Source organism: Clarias gariepinus, chromosome 7 (assembly GCF_024256425.1).
Source record: "Clarias gariepinus isolate MV-2021 ecotype Netherlands chromosome 7, CGAR_prim_01v2, whole genome shotgun sequence".
In the NCBI taxonomy this organism is placed as follows: domain Eukaryota; kingdom Metazoa; phylum Chordata; class Actinopteri; order Siluriformes; family Clariidae; genus Clarias; species Clarias gariepinus.
In genome coordinates, this window is record NC_071106.1 from 13,813,967 (window position 1) to 13,832,951 (window position 18,985).

An 18,985-nucleotide genomic window follows, 5' to 3' on the forward strand; every position below is an offset into this window, starting at 1 on the left:
AAGATGGGGGAGAAAATCTAAACAAAAACAGCAGGGTGCCAACAATATACACTCAGATTCTTAATAGACATCATTTTCATTATGATGACTTTTGCCTCATTAAAACAAGACAAGACATTTATACAGTGTAAATGTGAAACAGTAAAGAGATGGGGGGTTCAGCTGTCACATGTTAGCTTCCTTCTGCAGAAGATATGATGAAGTGAGTACACTTACATGTCGAAACATCATCATGTTTCCCAAGAATGGAACTGGCTTGGGGTGTGGGATGCCATATCGCTGCAAGACAGAATAGGGGGAAGTGGAGTACCTGTAACAAACAGAAAACTATTGAGTCAAATGTGCTGTATGGTATTTACAGCAAGAAACAGTGTGAAAGAGACACAGATAATGACTGACACTTTGAATAAAGTATGAAGACCTGAAGCCATGCAACCCACCAGACAAACAAAAAGACAAAAAGTATTTTTAAAAAATGCTCAATTAGAAAAACAAGCTTGTTTTATTTGTGCACCACGAGCCAAATTAAAGCAATGAATCAACGTTACTGCAGATATAACACGCCTTTAATTGCATAGATGTTCTTTTTAAAAACGCTTTAGCATTATAATGACACATAAAGGGTCTGTGAGCTGAATGAAGCGCTGCGTTTACTCGATATGCAGAGATATGTATCAGCACTGTCTTTGCTAACAAAACCAGTCCTCTAATTTAACATTACTATATTTATAAGAGGCAACAGATCAAGCTCCATTAAACGACTCCTACAAGTCAATTTCAAATACAGTGCTCTTGATATATGTAATAATCTAATGACTACAGTTGCTTCAAATACAACGAAGCCCTGTTGATCAAACACGCACCTTTTTTTTTTCTTTTTCTTTTTTTTTTTTACTGTAACCAACAAACTCCCATCAATCTCTCTCCCAATCTCCACCTCCACAGGAGTTCATTACCATTTTAATTGCCAGATTTGGCTGAGGAGGTTTTATCTGTGCTGTAGAAAAACTGAAACAGTAGCTCATTTTATGACACCTCGTTAATTACTCTGCGGCACTAGGCATCATAACAGACTACCCCACTAACGAATCAGGATGAATCACCAGTTCGCGCTGCCTATGTTTGGACTCAGATCCATTTTTCACAGATATATTCACCATCAGCTGCCAGACGCTGCCAAATATCCCACTGACAGACAGTCCCGATTCATTCAGCTCGTAATTACTTTTGGGCCGACGCAGGAATTCTGAAGGAGGTGTGTACGACTGGGCTTCGACAAGCAGTCGGAGGACATGCTGGAGAAACGATAGGACATTGCTGCCAGATGTAAAGATTTGGGGTTTGGTATTTTAAAAATCACAAGTTCTGATTCTATTAAATTTCCCCTTAGGAAATGTTGGAGTTAGTAGACATTTAAAGATGGCACACTGTGCCACATAATTGTCTGAACTATGGCATAGTCTGGAGCAGCAGGTGGGCTACGAATGCACAGCTGCATGTAATGGTGAAAGTAAAACACTTTGCTGCTTGCTCGGCACTATCCTGTCAGATCGAATAATGGTGCATTCTTCAGCTGGCGTCTAAATTTATTATCTCTGCAAAATCACGATGTTGTCAGTTATACTATGAGTATATAAGCTCAAAAAATTGCATAAACTTTAGAAGACGAAGAAGCAATAAAACCGGATTAATAATGAGGACATGTGATCATGTCTAATCCAAAATCGAATGTTTCCACACCTAAATTGATTATGTTTCAATAACTAGGTGTTTTAGTACTCTTATTTACCAGCAATTTAAATTTATTTAAGAATGGCATAAAAAATGTATCCTTTAATGCTAGGAAAAATCAAAAACAAGTTACATCCTGTAATAACTTAACAATCGTTCTTTTACAAGACTTTTCATCTTTTCATCCTACCAAGAAACTTCTCCATCATAAGGCTTCATACAGTAAGGTCTAGATCTGGACTAAATTTAATTTAGAAATGTAATTTCGATAAGCTCTTTCAAAACCTGGATCATCCAAAACTGGACCTATTATAGAAAAATAACTTTTTAAGGCAATTTTTGTCATTTTTAGACTTTGGATCTCCGGAGTGTGTACAAACAGAAAACATCAGGAAAAAGAAATACTTCCTGATTGTTGTCCTTTTTCCATTTTTTATTGCCAGAGGTTTAAACAAGCCAATTAGATTTTACCCCTTATTGTGTCAAATGGGCAACCTTCGGATCTAAAAATGAGTCCAACGCAGGAATGCCAAGACTTGCAGGTCCCCGAATGAGCACTGGATCCAAAAAAAAGTGAGTCAATCCCCATAGACCCCCATGGTAAATACATAACTTTAGAACAGAAATAAATATGCTTACAGGCCAATACAAAAAAAACGGTTTTGGTCTCAATAGCTAGATTTACGATTCATGACAAAACAATTATTACCTTACAGTTATTTAACTCACCGGTTAAAATTACATTAAGCCATAAAATCATGCATAATTAGGAACATGGCAAATTTGAGTGTTAGCTGCGTTACATGTGTAAAACTCCAAGCTACGCAAATTTAGACAGGATTTTGTATAGGTTTCAAAATCATGCCGGGTCTGTCCTAGTCTGCATCAGTAAACACAAGTTGCATCCAGTTAGAGTGGCATGTTATCGCAGAAATCTGTAAATGTACAGTATAAGGAGTACAGGCTCAAATCGACAAGTGTGTGAGGAAAACAGGCTTAGAACAGACACCTCCTGGTGAGGCGCAGTATATCAAGCGTTTGATTTTTCAGAGCCGACTTTAGGAGATGTCGTGTAACACACCCTTTTGGGCCTATATAACTTGTAACAGAAACAGTAAAATATTGGTCCTTTAAGGAAAACATCAATATCACAAAATAATCAGGTTTTACCGAGCACCCACCATGTGGAAGCTCCCTCTACAGGTTGTTACTATAGAAACAATAATGTCTAACAACAAGTGCATTAATATAAACCTTAAGGTCAGAGCTGCTGTTATAGAAAATAAATGAACACATTAATGCATGTATAGTGCCATGGTATGGTATGAAGAAATAACATTTACACCATCAGGGTGTTGAGTGTGTGAAGCTTCTGTATGGAAATAGAGCAACTGAATATTTAAATCTATTTAAGCAGTCTGAGGCATGTCACCCTTTGCCCTCGACTGTATATTTTGTACACTATGTAAACAAAAATGTTTAACATCCTTAATCGTAAAGAATCCACTTTTCACAAGTGAAATAAATTAGGGTAAAATGTTTGCAGTGGCAACAAAACACAGCTATGTTACACTCTCGGGATGCCTCTAGTCCGGCCCGAATGTCCTGTACACACTCGTGCGCTTGCCGAGCTCTGTTTTGCCAGTTTGATGTGAACAACATGTCAGGAAACTTTACTTTCAGGGTGACCTCACCGAATGAGCAATGGCTGTGTGAGTTTCAGACTTGGAGCTGCTCTGTGAGAGAGAAAACGAACGAACAAGAGCGACACTTCTGACTGACTGACAGTCTCTGAGTCATGGTGGTGTTTTTCCTGAGAGCAGAAAACACTCGGGTCAGCCAGGGTTCCTATTAAGCCTGCGGACAAGTGCTGGGTAGAAGGAGCGAGAGAGAGAGAGAGCGAGATAATGAGGGTGCAAGTGAGGGGGTGAGTATTGGAGTGAGAGAGAGAGAGAGATAATGTGTGTGTGGAAGAAACAGACAGGTCTTTTGGGGTGAGGTGTAATTGGTAGGTAAAGAGTAACGCAGAGCCAAGCGCCATTAGACCCCAGTGGAATCTGCTTTGCGCAAGCTCAGAAGAGAACGAGAAAAAAGAAAACCCCTAAAGTAAGTAAGAACAAAGACAAAAGACAGTGTGATGGTGGGATTTTTTTCATTATTATTATTTAATAGACATAGAAACAGACTGACTGACTGACATGAAAGAAAGAAAGAGCAAGAGTACAGAAGCACAAGAACGAGAATAAACAGAGTGAAAGAAATTGTGCTTTACAGACAGTCAACATGACTCTAGTGGATGTCAGGACAGTCTGAACTAGTGACAGTGCAGAATAATAAAAGCGGCGGTAAAAGCACCTTTTACACACACACACAGACACACACACACGGGCGTACGCACAAACACACGGATCTTTCAGTGGGATTAACGAGACAAGCATTGGTTTCACTGTGTGAACACGTAAACAGTTTGTGGAAATCCCATTTTGAAAGTGAACCAGTGAGGAAATAGCTGCACTCCTGATAGACATACAGCACAGCACACGGAAAATTCTGATAAGGGAGCTAAAAAGAGTAGACGCGCTACTTAATGATTAACAGCATTATATGCAGATGCTTCGGGGCTTTAAGGTGTAAAGACCATTAGTCAGGAGCGTTTCCTGTAATGTTTAAGTTCTTCGACTGCTTACAGAGAACATTTTCCACCGCACACTTAAAGCCTCGCTCTTTCCTGCAGCAATCCCGGCCAATCCTGCACACACTCTTGACCAATCCTGCCTGCTCCGGTCGTTACGCTTTGTTGTACTCGCATGCAAAATTAATTAACTTGCCTGGTACAGTTTCTTTAAAATGTTAACAATTGAGTGTTTTAAACCAGAGCAATTATGAGCAAGATACGGAGAATGTGCTACTTGACGTGGCTAATCTTTTTCCTCCAGGTTCTCATCGGCCTGCGTGAGAGAAAAAAAAACCTGATAACTAGTTTTGTAGGCTTCAGCATACCCCATTCCCCATCCCGCGGCCAGGTGAATTGAATAACGTTAATTATCCATTACATACCAGTAAACTGGTGACAGGATCATGCACACTCAAGGCTAATCTATGCCTGTGGGCATCAAAGGCCACCCAGTCCACCATAGAAAAGCCAATGTACACAAATTGCTTCAAAAAAAAAAATCAACGCTGACCATGATAGATAGGCACCAGAACACCCAGTGCACCACAGCCAGCCATGTATGGGGTTTAGTTTAACCTTTAACGTTCAAAGTTGTTGATCTGGCTTACAAATTCCATAGATCACAATTCAGCTGAGCATTCAGAAAGTCCGATCTATGGAGGCCCAACCCTGCGAGCTTCAGCACCCAAAGAATCCACCGCTAACGGCTCAGTGCCAGACACCACGCCACACCCCCAGAGGTTTTGTGGACCCAAGGGGAACCTACACAATATTAGGCTTAATGATTTGCCTTTTAATATTATGGCTGATCAGTGTATACCCTTGCACAGCCACAAGTAATCATGTGCACACACACACACACACACACACAATTTAACACAAGCAGTGAACACATACAATATGTACATGCTTGTCTTACTATCTGTGCGAGGACCCAAAAGATATAAACGCAGCTACAGTATGCTACACCTAAATCTATCCATATGTTCAATCACAGTAAGCCAAAGGAAATCCTTTGTCTATTGAAGTTTTCAAAATAAACAGCGTTTTATCTCATGATTAGAATCAGACAGACGTCTCCACAGCATTAAAACTTCTGATCCTTGAAGACTGGTCCTGCACATGTCCATGTCCATACCCATACCGCCATACCGCCCCCTCCCTCACACACCCACACTTTTGAATTGTCTAAAATGGCAGTGATCAAAATCTAGAAAAGAATTTAACACTGGTACATTTTGTAGACTGCAACACTGCAAAGAAACCAAACAGTTGCTCATCCACTCAGCCTTCCACATTGATCAAGGCAGCTTTAATTGTTCATAGTTCCTTTTAATGCCTCTCTTCATCATCTGTGACGTGTTTTAGGTCTTTTCCACTGTTAATTGCCTAATAAAATTGAAAATCAATGATGGCGCTCTGATTCATTTAAGATTAGTCTGACGGATTTTAGTGCAACCAAGACATCACATGTGCACAAACATCTACTGTATGAATAAAAACTACATCTTTCTCCACATATTCCTGTTCATATAGGTCTATCGAGAAACTTTCCCCTCTGTCCCCTCCATAAAGACTCACACATACAGTACACACACAGCCCACAGAGAGCTACCACCTAGAGCTTTGCCAGTTGGTTGTTTGTTCCTGTTAAGCTACCAGAGGAATGACCGCGAAGTTGTTGGCCTGGGAGAGATTTGGCACTCGCAATGATGTGATGGGTTGAAAATATGTATGTGCTTATTGGAGGGAGCAGAGTGTTCTCTCAGTCGATCAGCTGTATGAGAGAAAAGACCGCAGCCCAAGTTCATGCCAAGTTACCTGGAACCACAAGATTAGAAGCAGAGGGCAAGTGTGAGAAGTAAACAACCGAGAGATTACAAAAGAGCTTTCAGGCCTGCCGTTACAAGTCAACTCACACAACCTCTACGTATGTTTATACTGCACGTTCATAGCATTTTTTTAAACAAAGCTTTTTGCACTTTTGTATTATTTATATCATTTCTATTATTAACTCAAAACAAGCTGTAAAGCCTCACTGTTTTTTCTTATTATATATTATAAATATTATATATGCAATATTTGTAAATTAATACTTTAAGATATTAATAGTAAAATGTTAAAAAGTTCCTATATTTAATTTATATATATATAATAATAATTTTATTATTTTTTTATTTTATTTTCAAAAAAAAAATGGGTCTTAGAATTCCCCCAGACCTGTGTGTTTTAATGCTCCTGCTGGAATGCCCTCTTCACATAATGCATTTATTTTTATAAAAGGAAAATTACAGTGTCTATGTAAATGAGTAACATTCCTCCAGAGAACAACCCAGCTGAGCAACAATCCAGGGGAGGGGCTCTTCTTTTATGAGGTCACATTAGGGAAGAATTTAACCTTTTTACTTGTACAGTAAACAAGCAGTAAAATATATACTGTATAAATAGAAATTAAGTCAAGCAGACACAAGTACGTAGGTAGGTACGTAGGTAGGTTCGTATGTAGGTAGATAGATACTGTAGATAGAGGCATACGGTTAAACGGATGAAATAACAGCTGCTTATGTTTAATTATAAAACACATTTTAAAAATAAATCTTTATTTTTTTGTATTTCATATGATTTTTGCTTAAATTGAGAACATCTAATACTACAGTACACTACACTAGCAATTTACATTAACCTTATGCTGTATCTATTCTCTATTCCTAACCTCATCCATATCCACATTCACGTTCATGCAAAATCTCAGCGACTGAAAGAACCACTTAACATCCCACTCAAGTCTGCCCCTATAATCCGAGTGCATAATGCAAATGGGAGCGTCACTAAGCAGCCGTGCACACAGGAAACCTAAAGAACGCTTGTAGCTACACATTACTGCCATTCTGTATGATCACATTATCAATCATCTTCACAGCATGTGAGAGCTCACGGCCCCAGCGCTGCAAGCCAAAGCCTGTGCTCCCTCTGCCATTAATATTAGTCTTGATTAAACAACGGCCTCTCAGAGCAACACACATCATATGTACAGAAGTAACTATGTTGTAAAAAAGCTGGGGGCAACACACCCACGGCCCATACTCCACAAGTATGATGTGGAATATATAGAGGTAGGCTCGGTAATAATTATTGGCGGATGTATCTCTATGTTTGACAGTCAAAGGTGTGACGTGTACAGTAAATATCAGTGTTAATCTGTATAAGACGACAAACATTGTGTGCTTATTAAAAGCATGCATGTTGACCAGGTATTTTATTTTAGCATGGGAATTTTATTAAAGGAAAACGCATTATATTGTAAAAAAATGTATTAGACGTTGATAAATTATGATTTTTTTTTTCAAATAGATACTGACACAGATATGAATGTATAAATGATCAAAACGTAAAATTTTACTTATATTATGTGCTTTTCTCTTATAAAATGTACAATACGAAACAACATTCTTCCAAAAAAATTTTCCTCAATCAGTGATTTAATGATAGTAGTGGACAATGCCGCCTAACATGTCACTAGGAAATCTCTTATAGGCGATCAGTTACGTTGCGGTCTGGTGACTACAGTATGCAAGCCACAGAATATGATATAAATACTCAGGGGCAGGGGAAGCTCAGTGGTTAAGATGTTGGATTGCTGACAGGAAGGCCATGAGTTCAAACCCCAGCACCACCAACCTACAGAACCACTGAGCAAGGGCTCTAACCCTCAACTGTTCAAATGTATAATGAGACGTGCCCTAAATGTAAATGATACAGATATGATCATTCAGTGATGCCTTGTATCTTGTGGAATGGGGTCGAGTCGTAATAGAAGAGACCACACCCACCAGGATAGAAACAGTGATCAGTCTAAAAAACTGTACAGATTTGCAAAAGGAAAAGCAGACCCACCAGCTTATTTCATTTTTTCCTTTAGTATATTACTGTATAATACTACAGTAGTATATGGACAACATTTTTTATATTCAGGTCTGTTTTATTTATATCGCACTTCGTAGTATGGGCTGGATAGTGTGGATTGTCAAGTGGCCAATATGGACATCAAAAAAATGTGTCTGCTGAAAGCACATTAATATGAGCACCACTACAGCTTCTCTCAGAAGAAACTGACCTCCACCCCTCACTTTTTTTTTTCTTTTAGTGCTGTATGGCTTTCCCTTTTCCTGTTTGTATTTCCACTGGTTTCCTTCTGTTTTTTTCCCCCCACTGGCCAAAAACATGCAGGAGAACTGGCTAGACCGAATTAAGGTGTAAAAGAGCGTGCAAATGATGTGTGTATGGTGCCTGTCTCACACCCAGGGTTTCTGGGGTAGCCTCCAGATCCAACATGACCTCTGAAAATGAACATTAAGAGCTGTTATTAAACTGTCTAAAACATGTTTGTCTATTTGAATAGCTCTCTCTCTCTCACGTGTACACGTCAGATGTTTTTCAGGGGTAGAAGGAAACTAGAGAACCCAGATGAAACCTATGAAGACACAGGGAGTACACTCAAAATGTGCTGTTACTCTTTGCAGTGGGAGGATTAATCATAACCAATTTAGCAACTAGTGGGCCTCCAAGTGGTGCGATGGTAATCCGAAGATCGGAGTTTGATTCCCGGGTCGCAGCCGGAGGTCTAGATGGAGCTGATTGGCCGAGCTCACTTAGAGGGTAAGGATGAGAGGTACTTAGTTCTCCCGCATTAATCACAGGTCTACAACCAATCAGATGCTCAGGCAAGCATGTTACGCCACCACCAGCGGTGCACGAGCAAGGGCGAGGGGGGGGATGGACACGACTAAATTAGGGAGAAAATCTGGGAAAAATCCAAAATAAAATAAAATAAAAATTTAGCAACTAGTAAACTGATAGGCGGCATGGTGGATTAGTTGTCAGCATTGTCGCCTTGCACCTCTAAGATCCTGGTTCAAATCCCGTCTCAGTTCTGTGTGCATAGAGTTTGCATGTTCTTCTTGTGCTTGGTGGGTTTCCTCAAACAGACTAAAGACATGCAGATTAGGCTAACTGAAGTTCCCAAATTGCCCGTAGTGTGTGTGTCCTGCATTGGATTGGCTCCCTGACACCCTGTATACCAGATAAATTGGTATAGGCGATAAATGAGTGAGTATATTGGTAATATTTAAGGTCAAACTGGAAGGCCAGAGCTCTGTACATGTTTTTTTTATCTTTTTTTCGCACACCCAAAAACGATCTTATATGTAAGAGGTAAAGTGGGGTGAAATATGACATTGTGGTACACTTTTTATTTTATAAGTCATAAAGTTAGTCGTAAAACAGGCCTTATGCTCAAACAATGCAGAGTTGCATGAGTTTTTTTTCTACAGCAAGTGTCTAGAATATTTATATGGGCGCATTACAAACGCAAAACCGAGGAAGAAAAAAAAGCCATCTCCATCTTTTTTGGGAGGTTCACTGCATGTTCTGTTATGAGCTCTCTCTGCAGCTACAGGGCACTGAGCATGCAGGTGCATGCTGAAAGATAACAATAACCAAAAATAGAGGTGCAACAGACATGTGAGCTGCCCTACTGCGACATCCCTGGAGTTTATGTTAGTCATATAGTGTAAGTCGCTATAGTTCCGTCACACCTCTCCAAATCCCAGGCCTGCTCTCTTGGGGTCTCAGCACAGCAATAACATTCTGCTATTTCCATCTCTCTGCAGGGACTCACCAGAGATTGTTAGATACATAGCTAGAGCTTTGTAAACTAGAGGACATGGGTATGTGTGACAATTGAGTTTTGCTTGATATTGTTAGATCTTGGTGTTGTTAGAACTGTGATTAAAGGAAAAAACCTTAAAGTAAGTATAATAAATTTATGTTAATTTTAAAGGTAAATTTAAGGTAACTAAGTAAATGTACTTTGTTGTTATTTTGTTCTTTTCTTTAGTAGTTTTATTACTTTTTACTTTTACTCCACTCAAAAGTACAGTGAATATCTGTACTTTTACTTAACTACATTTCTGCATGGAGGTGCGTAACGTGACCACAGTAATGTGTCATTTTAACGCCAACATTTCGCCACCAAGAGACTATTATGTGTAATTGTGGATTATGTCTTTCCTTCGAGACACGCCTAATAACACAACAGGTGTTTGAAATTAGAAGCAAGGCTGGTTGCAGAAGGTGCTGAAAACAGCATGTTCACTATTGTGAAGCAGAGAGAGAAAGTAAGAGAGAGCGAGAGAGACTTTGAAACTAACTTGATACTTACAGTAATTTAAAGATGACTACTTCTGTACTTTTACACAAGTAAAAGGAGAACTTCTACTTTTACTTAAGTACAGGATCTGTATACTACTGTACTAGGGCAATCTGTGCAGTTATGGTGAACCCGTGTCCATGTGGTGTATTCTGATATGCTTATATGCCTTTCTGCTCACCACAGTTCTGGATATTTGAGTCGCTGAAGCTTACAGTACTTGTCAGCTCAAACCACCCTGACCTTCTAACTGTAACCTTTTTCATACACAAGGTGTTTCCATCTGCAGCGCTTAGATGCTCATTGGATGTTTTTATTTCGTTGTCCACTCTGGAGAGTGTTGTGAGTGAAAATCCCAGGATATCTGCAGGTTCTGAAATACTCAGACCAGCCCATCTGGCACCAACTACCATGCCAAGGTCAAAGTCACAGAGATGCCATTTTCCCCAATTCTAATGTGTGGCGTGAAGGTCATGACCTGCATTTGCATGATTTTCTTCGTTGCAATGCTGCATGATTGGCTTGTTACAAAATTGCATGAATCCAAAGATGTTGTCAATAAATGGCTGATGAGTGTAGAAAAAAGATTTAAGTAGTTGTAGGCAAAACTTATTTTGTACTTATAACAGTATTTATCAGCTTGGGTAATTAAAATTATTTCAAAATCTAACTCAAAATCGCAAATCACAAAAAAAGTCAAGTCGATTTAAACGATGACTGGTTTAATCAAAAAAACTATGAAGTTTGTTTACTAAAATAAGATGAAAAAAATTGTTTTGGTTATTTCAGTGTAAGTTTCGCTAAAAGCTATAATTCCATCTTCCATCAGTTTTGCAATGGATAAATCCTGCAGCTGTGTTTGGGGCAATTAAGAAGGCATTTTTTGATTATTAATATGTTGATATGTGATCTTGCTTTACCACAGTTTTTACACTAATTAAGTATATATTATGGTGTTCGAACAACATCTAAATCCCTAAACGTGAAAAAGAAGTGACACAATCCTTTAATTCATTACTGTTGGGGTGACTGCAATCACAGAATAAGATGGTAGATTTCCTTTTTCTTGGCTTTAACATTTTTCAAAAATCCACCGAGTGCATTTAATTCACTCACAGCAACTGCTGAGCTGCACAGCACGTAGTTTCATTTCACTTATCATGTGTCAGAAAAAAGCAATTGGTTTTTCATGACGTGTCGCCTTTTGCTTAAAATTGCAGCCATGTGTCATGGTTTGTTTAAAACATAGAAATGTAAAGCTTTTAAAATAAGGTTATATAGTGTATTTAAAATTTATTTTTTTGTTATAGACAACCTCGTGTGTCAGAGAATAATTTTCAAAAATGAATAAAGCCAAAAAATGGTGTTTATCATATTTTGCTGTCAAACTATTCATAAATATACATACAAATATTTATAAATACATTTTAAAAACACTCTTCCTGCCAAAAGAAGTCACACACTATTAATGTGCTCAACTGTATTTAGCTTTGATTACCGCATGCAGTGTGGTGGCCAATTTAAGTGTGAAAATGATTACCCCGAGTCCTGGAATACGCCTGGGCCATGAACACACATGCCAAACTCCATAGATGTGATACCTTGGTCATTCAGTACATTCAGGTCATCAGCTGACTTCGTTTTTTTGCCCCATAACATTGCTGAGTCTAGACCTGGTCCACTGGAGCAACCCAAGATCATAAAGCTGCCTCCAGAGGCTTGTACAATGGGCACAATGCATTATGAGTACATCACTGCATTCGCTTAGCTTCTTACCCTGACGTGTCCATCGCCCTGGAATAAGGTCAGTTTGGATTCATCAGACCACCTGACCCTTTTTCATTGCTCCAAAGTCCCATCTTTATGCTCCCAAGCAAACTGAAAGCCAATTAGTCTCACTAACAAGTGCTTTTCTCATGGCCACACAGTTGTTTACTGTCAGTTCTCATCACATTGTGTGTGTGGAAACACTCTTACTTTCACTATCAAACATAGCTATGATATATTCCTGCCATATAATTGAACCTTATAGCACACAGACATAGTAGGGGTTGATTTATGGTTAAACTATCTGATCTGATCTATTACCCAAATGAGGATAGGTTCCCTTTTTGAGTCTGGATCGTTTTAAGGTTTCTTCCTCTTGCCAGCTCAGGAAGCTCTTTCTTGTCACTATCGCCCCTGGCTTGCTCATCAGGGACAAAAAGGTAAAACTACCCTGGCTTGCTCATCTGGGACAAAAGTTTTCTTTTTTTCTTTTTTTTTTTCCATTTTATGCATATTCTCTATTTCTGTAAAACTACCTTAAATAATGTTAAATTTAATTAAATTTAATTGAATTCTACAGTTTTTGTGTTTTTGTTGTTGTTGTTTTTTAATAGCATGCAACTTTACAGTCATTCATTTTTTTTCCAAATAACATTTCTTGCATGAAGTTAGTTTCAGTACTATGTTTGATGGTTTACAGTTCTTGCTAAAAGCTTGTGCTTCTAATGCTTAATACAGGCCAACAATTAGACCTTTTTTGTGGGGGGGGGGGGGGGGGGGGGGGCAAAAAATAGATTTGGTGATAATTTATAGGTGTCAAGTGAAGATTCGTTAAAAAGCATGTTTATAATAAGTATAATGGTAGTGTTTGTTTTGCAGTTTTTTTTTCTTCCGGTCCCAGCTGTCCATAAATCAAGAAAAAATAAAGTAGAAGTGTCTTCAAAGGTAACAAAGATGAAATCTAACTTAAATCACTACTCATATCTCACCAGTGGATTCATCTGGCAGCTTTGACTTTCACCTGCTGCATTTTCTTTCTTTCAGTATGAGATTCAATCCACAGACTGCTCAAATTAAGCTCGTCAGCAGCATGAGAGGTGTGAAGACAACTGGGCTTTATGCTGTATGATGGCGCTCCAGTCCCCATTAACAGTGCTGTCTGCGGTAGCAACCTGCCGCATCCTGCTGAGAGCTCATCTAAAGTGCGGGGTGGATCTATGAGAAATTAGACTAAATTACAATATTAGTTTTATCATCAGGATATTGCCATGGAAAAGACTGGGGGTAGCAGGTTTCTCAGGGAGGTGTGAGCCCTTGATATGATTAACAACTGTGATGGATGGGCTGTCCAAGAGCCCTCAATTAAGCAATAACAGCTCCAATGACAAAGAAAGTCAATCTGGCCACATAACTGCTGGGCTGCAGCGTCAGCTGTCCACAGCCTGATACGATCACCAGGCCCTGAATGCAGTGGCAGCACGTCTTAGTGCACAGGAGGCCACCGAAACTCAGTTAACATGGCTGGGAATACTATAGTGCGGCAGGTTGGGTGCATTTCAGCATCATTATGCAAATAATGTCTTAATGCATGATGTTGCTAAACACAATAGATGAAAGATTTCATCCGAGGAGAGGACACGACACATTGTGAACCACTCGAGGAATGTAACTAAACCTGAACTGCTGGAGAAACATGAGAAAAACTTCGACAAGGTGAAAAGGAATGACAGGTACGTATAATGTAAAGGAGATGTTGTGGCCTTTGGTAGCATCAGAAGTTGATTAGACAGGCAGATGGGCTCAGTGTTACATTCCCACATTTTATTAGCAAGTCTGTGTGAATATATCATCCTCTCCACTATATCACTTTAAATTACAATAATTAATATGAAATCTTGTCCCGTTTCACAATATACCTAATCGCATATTAACCTATACCCGCTTCTCACAAGTCGTTCTGAACTCAGAGAAGACTAAGCTCTATTTTGAACCTCATAATAACCCCAAGGCGGCATGAAACCCGGTGAGCCACACAGGAAACGACGCAGCCAAGATTATTCAGAGATCCAGCATGAGTGGTGTCTGATTGCCTCATATTAACCCGCATTTAGCCCGGTTGGCTTTAAAGCACATTCCTCAGCCGAGGCAAATCAACTAAATTATAATCTTATCGTATCGGAGCTTCAGATGAGTTGATTATATTTAAGAGCTTTTTTTTTTCTTTCTTCAAGTAGCCCATATGTTCCTGTTTATGTTCTGCTCCCCTATTTAAGCATACTGTAGTTCTCGCACTAATCTCTAGTCTTTTTTTTTCTCTTGTGTCACTGTGGTGGTCCTTTAAATGTGTAAATTTTTTACCCTTAGTACAGTATTTACAGTATTTATATGTTTTTTTTACCTGGCCAGGTGTATGTGTTGCACCTTTAAAAGTTTATTATAAACAATAATTATAGGTGTAACAAAAGGACTCAACAAAACTCCACCCTGAAACAAAAATATGTTTACACTGAAGATAATTTATGACAAGGTCGAGTACACTGATGATGGAGATAAATTAATAATTCATATATATGTTCATACTTTCATGTCACAGTTCATGTCTCGACTTTATTTTTATTTTATTTTTTTAATTAATATTTGTTTGCATTTAAGGTGGGCCTGTTCGGTATGAACCATTTATTTACTAAATTTGTTTAGAATTGTAACAAAATAAAAAAAATAAAAAAATAAAAGTCATTAATATCAAATTATGATATTGCTAAAAATCATAATGAATACAGAATCACAATACAATTCCAACTGTTATCCAGTGATCTGGTGATTCTTATCCCTAATTGATGGAGTGAGAAATTGTTAGTATAAAAGCTTAAAATTAATGCTTCATTCCGAGATTGTGAGGGAAGAGAGGACAATCTAAAGTGCTGATGCATTGCTCTGTTCATGCAGGAGTGAAGCACAGATTAATTCCTATTGGCAGCAAGTAGTTGTACAGCACTGAGGGTTATGTAGGAAACTGATAACGAAAAAAATATATATATATCTGATCCAATGTGACACCATACATACACGCACACACACACACACACACACACACACAAACACACAAGAAGAATGTTGGCTGTTTTTGCACAGCCATGAATTTACAACCCTGACATAATTTTACCAGCCAGTAGGGGGAGATAGTCCAGTTGAGGCTCAATCCTGTCTCACACACATTACAATCACATATAATTAGGGAGATTGGTCCCTTTCAAAAGAGCCCTGTCTACGCTGATTCGATCCTGGACCACAAAAGCAAGCAACCTACATCAGCGGTAAAATCAACTCATTTGATCATGAAGCAAGCCTGCGGTTTCTTCACTCTGCGATGGAGCTGTTCCAGCTCCTCTGTCACTCAGGACATTTTCATTCCCTGCATTAGCCCATGTGGTTTTGTAGTTTCTAAGCGCATGGTATGTTTGACAAGAAGAGTTTCAATGACACCCGGCTCCTCTTCTACAGTGCCATGAAGTTTCAAATCCAGAGTCTAATCCTCTAATGTGGCTTATTTCTGCTCTGGAGGCGTGCCAGAAAAGCCCATCAACATTGCCTATCCTAAATCCTGTCTATTTTTTTTTTTTTAACCTCAGTGCCAGGATTGTCCTCCTGCAGGAGGGTTTCATCCACTGATATAAATCTTCATTTGTAAGATGACAGCATAACAGGCTTTTACATAACCGACCTCCTTCAGTCAAAGAAGAATTGTAAGTGTACTTTTGCCAGCAGACAGGAATTTACTTGCTCTGAATGACCGAATGGATTCAAGGGATGCAAAAAGGAACAGGAATAGAAACATCTGAAGCTCATAATAATGCGCTAAACTGCATTAAAACATAATAAACGCATAAGAAAGCACCATAAAAACCCATATCTGCAAGAAGGCTCTGATATAGACATTTTAGCAAAAAACACAGTCTTCTACTTTAATTACAAGCATTGTTTTTAATGTTTGTTTTCAAACTGTTATCTTTATTATACATTAACTCCCAGTCAACACAAAGGTAAAGAAATACCTAATTGACGCAAATGCAGTTGCCTTTCAGGCATGTGGTTAATTATTAAACACCTCAAAATAAGATTATGCTCCCTCAGACTGCCCTCGTGATCCTCTAAACTAAACTAGCAGTGTTACATCCTGAAACTAGACCCAATGTGCATAAAACTTAAAATGATTACATCTTGATTTTAAGTTATTCTATACCATTAACTCTACAGTAATCAGCTACAACATCGTGGCATGGGAAAATACAGACCAAAAGTAATAAACAGAATTGCAAGCTTAGTAGGAAGCGAATTAAGTCTTACAATCTCTTTAGTAGGGAATAATTTTCCCAATATGTCTCACTTTATTCCCTTTATTTGTATTTGCATACTTAATATTGTTGTAGTACTTAATTTTTTTTTAAAGAATTTTACAATTTTTTAATGCATTTATCACAAAAGGACATGCATAAAAAAAGTTTCACTTTTCAAGTAATATTCATGTTATATTAAATGCGACTTAGATAAATGATAGTTTATTGGGCAGCCCTAGAATCCTATTGAAATCAGTCCCCACTGCAGCACCCGCACATCTGTGTGACCTTTTAATGCTTTAATAAACTGTGTCCAGTCTCATAGATCTATGACTGTTTTTTGTTTTTTTTTAAATACAAAAAATGTAAACCCCCATCTAATCAGTACAATGTCATTTTAGTTTTTCTTAGTCTATTAAGTGTTGTACCTCCCAATCCAAGATTCTTAACCTTCGATACAAAAAAAAACTCTCTTATCAAGTAAAAATATTAAAACTTATATAGTAAAATTACATCATTATATCCTTTATAATATAATAACATATTATATAACATACACCAATCAGCTTTACCATTACAATGCTCCTGGGGGCATGACTCCACAAGACCTCTGGGGACGTGCTGTGGTGTCTGGCACCAAGACATTGGCAGTGGATCCTTAGGGTGGTATAGGTTGCATAGTGGAGACTTGAATTGTTAGTCCTATGGCTGTTCAATCAGAGTGGGATTTAATAAGTTTGGAGGCCGGGTCAAAGACCTTGAGTTCATTGCCCGCTGGGTCACATGAATGGCAGGCCATGGTGAATGCCTTTCTGTTGTGTCCAGTATTGATTTATTTTGTGGGGCAATTAGTGCTACTTTGGCTTTTCTGTGGGATTGGACCAGATAGGCTGGCTTGGGTAAGCCTTGGGGTGCCAAGTTTACTGGTACATAATCGATAATCAATGTTAATGTGTTAATTGTGTTAATGTTATGGCTGATTGATATAAAACTTCAGATCTAAAATTCATAAGTGCTGCATGGTAAAACTTTTATTTTTAGATATTTTGGACATAAAGATAAAAAACAAATAAAAGATAATAATAAAAAGAAAAGGTTTTATAACGTACATATAAACAGGTTAATCAGGTTCTAGTAAGTGCAGCACTAGTTGTTATCTCTTCTGAAGCTGTATAAGCCTCTCATGAACTACACCCTTATAAAAGAAACATCATGTACAGTAACTCTCTAAAGGCGTTTTTATAACTAAATTCCAAATAGGTTACAATATAAAATGATTTTACTGGAATTGTGTGTAACCTACAGTAACTCACCAGTACAGAAGAACCAAGAAGAGCAGAAAAAGGCCGATGGACACGTGGAATGCACTTGTCTCAGCTCCAAACATTGTCAGCATATCTGTGGCCAAAATCCATACACAGGTTTAGTAGATAACCCTCCAAGAACATACAATAATAAACTAATTTTAGGGCAAAATTACCTTAAATCGTTTTCGCTTACAGGACTTACCCACACGTAAAACAATCTGCACAAATTGTAATAGATCGTATTTGGACAGTGCTAAACAGCTCGGATCAATGTTATGACTGTAGCTTCTGCCCCTTCACTTACTTTTATAATGATTATATGAAATTGTTAATGGTTAATCAGTGGCAAAATGACCACTGGGGCAAATGTGATGCCAACCAGAGTGCAGAGATTCAACCCTAGTGCTTGTGTGCATTCCAATGAAAGTGAACCAGAGATTTTCCTCTTATTAAAATGATAAGTCAATTCATTTCCGTAAGCGTCTCAGATGAATCTACTGTAAACATTTAAAGCCATGATTCTAAACCGTTTCTAATAGAAATGTCACATATTTCGGAGGAAAGTCAAAAAAGTTTAGAGGTGAACAATGTGTGACGGCAAACGCTATTAGCCAAGATTCATGTTCAGAGTTGAAGTTAAACAAGTTCAGCAAGACATCCACGAATAAGCATATGATGAAGCAAATAAAACAATAAAGTATCATTACACTAAACCTGCATGAACACATGCCTCACTACAAAGAATCTATTCAACATGCAAACCCCCATCAGGATCATAGAGTATATAATATTACACAGGGAGGGTGTTGTGGTTATCCAGTTGCATAAGTAAATTATGGTTCCTGGCACTTCTTCATCTTGTTCCTATTCTCCTGAGTCACATGATTTGCTGTTGGATGAGTTTTTTTTTTTTTTTTAGTTTTCACTTATGCTTGATATCTGTATCTGGTACCACTGCGGGGTG

General features: G+C 38.3%; 1 protein-coding gene across 1 annotated transcript in view; it reads right to left on the reverse strand.

Annotated features, from left to right (window-relative positions):
- The window catches only part of tbxas1 (thromboxane A synthase 1 (platelet)), a 73,302-nt gene extending 55,015 nt beyond the window's left edge, over positions 1–18,287 (reverse strand). Inside the window, exons 1-3 of the mRNA XM_053500280.1 lie at positions 18,195–18,287; positions 18,028–18,112; positions 217–310 (exon numbers count right to left, since the gene is read on the reverse strand). Of these exons, the coding sequence (XP_053356255.1) occupies positions 217–310; positions 18,028–18,110 (177 nt within the window). The 5' untranslated portion in view covers positions 18,111–18,112; positions 18,195–18,287. The remainder of the gene's footprint in view (positions 1–216; positions 311–18,027; positions 18,113–18,194) is intronic.
- Between the last annotated feature and the right edge of the window lie 698 nt (positions 18,288–18,985).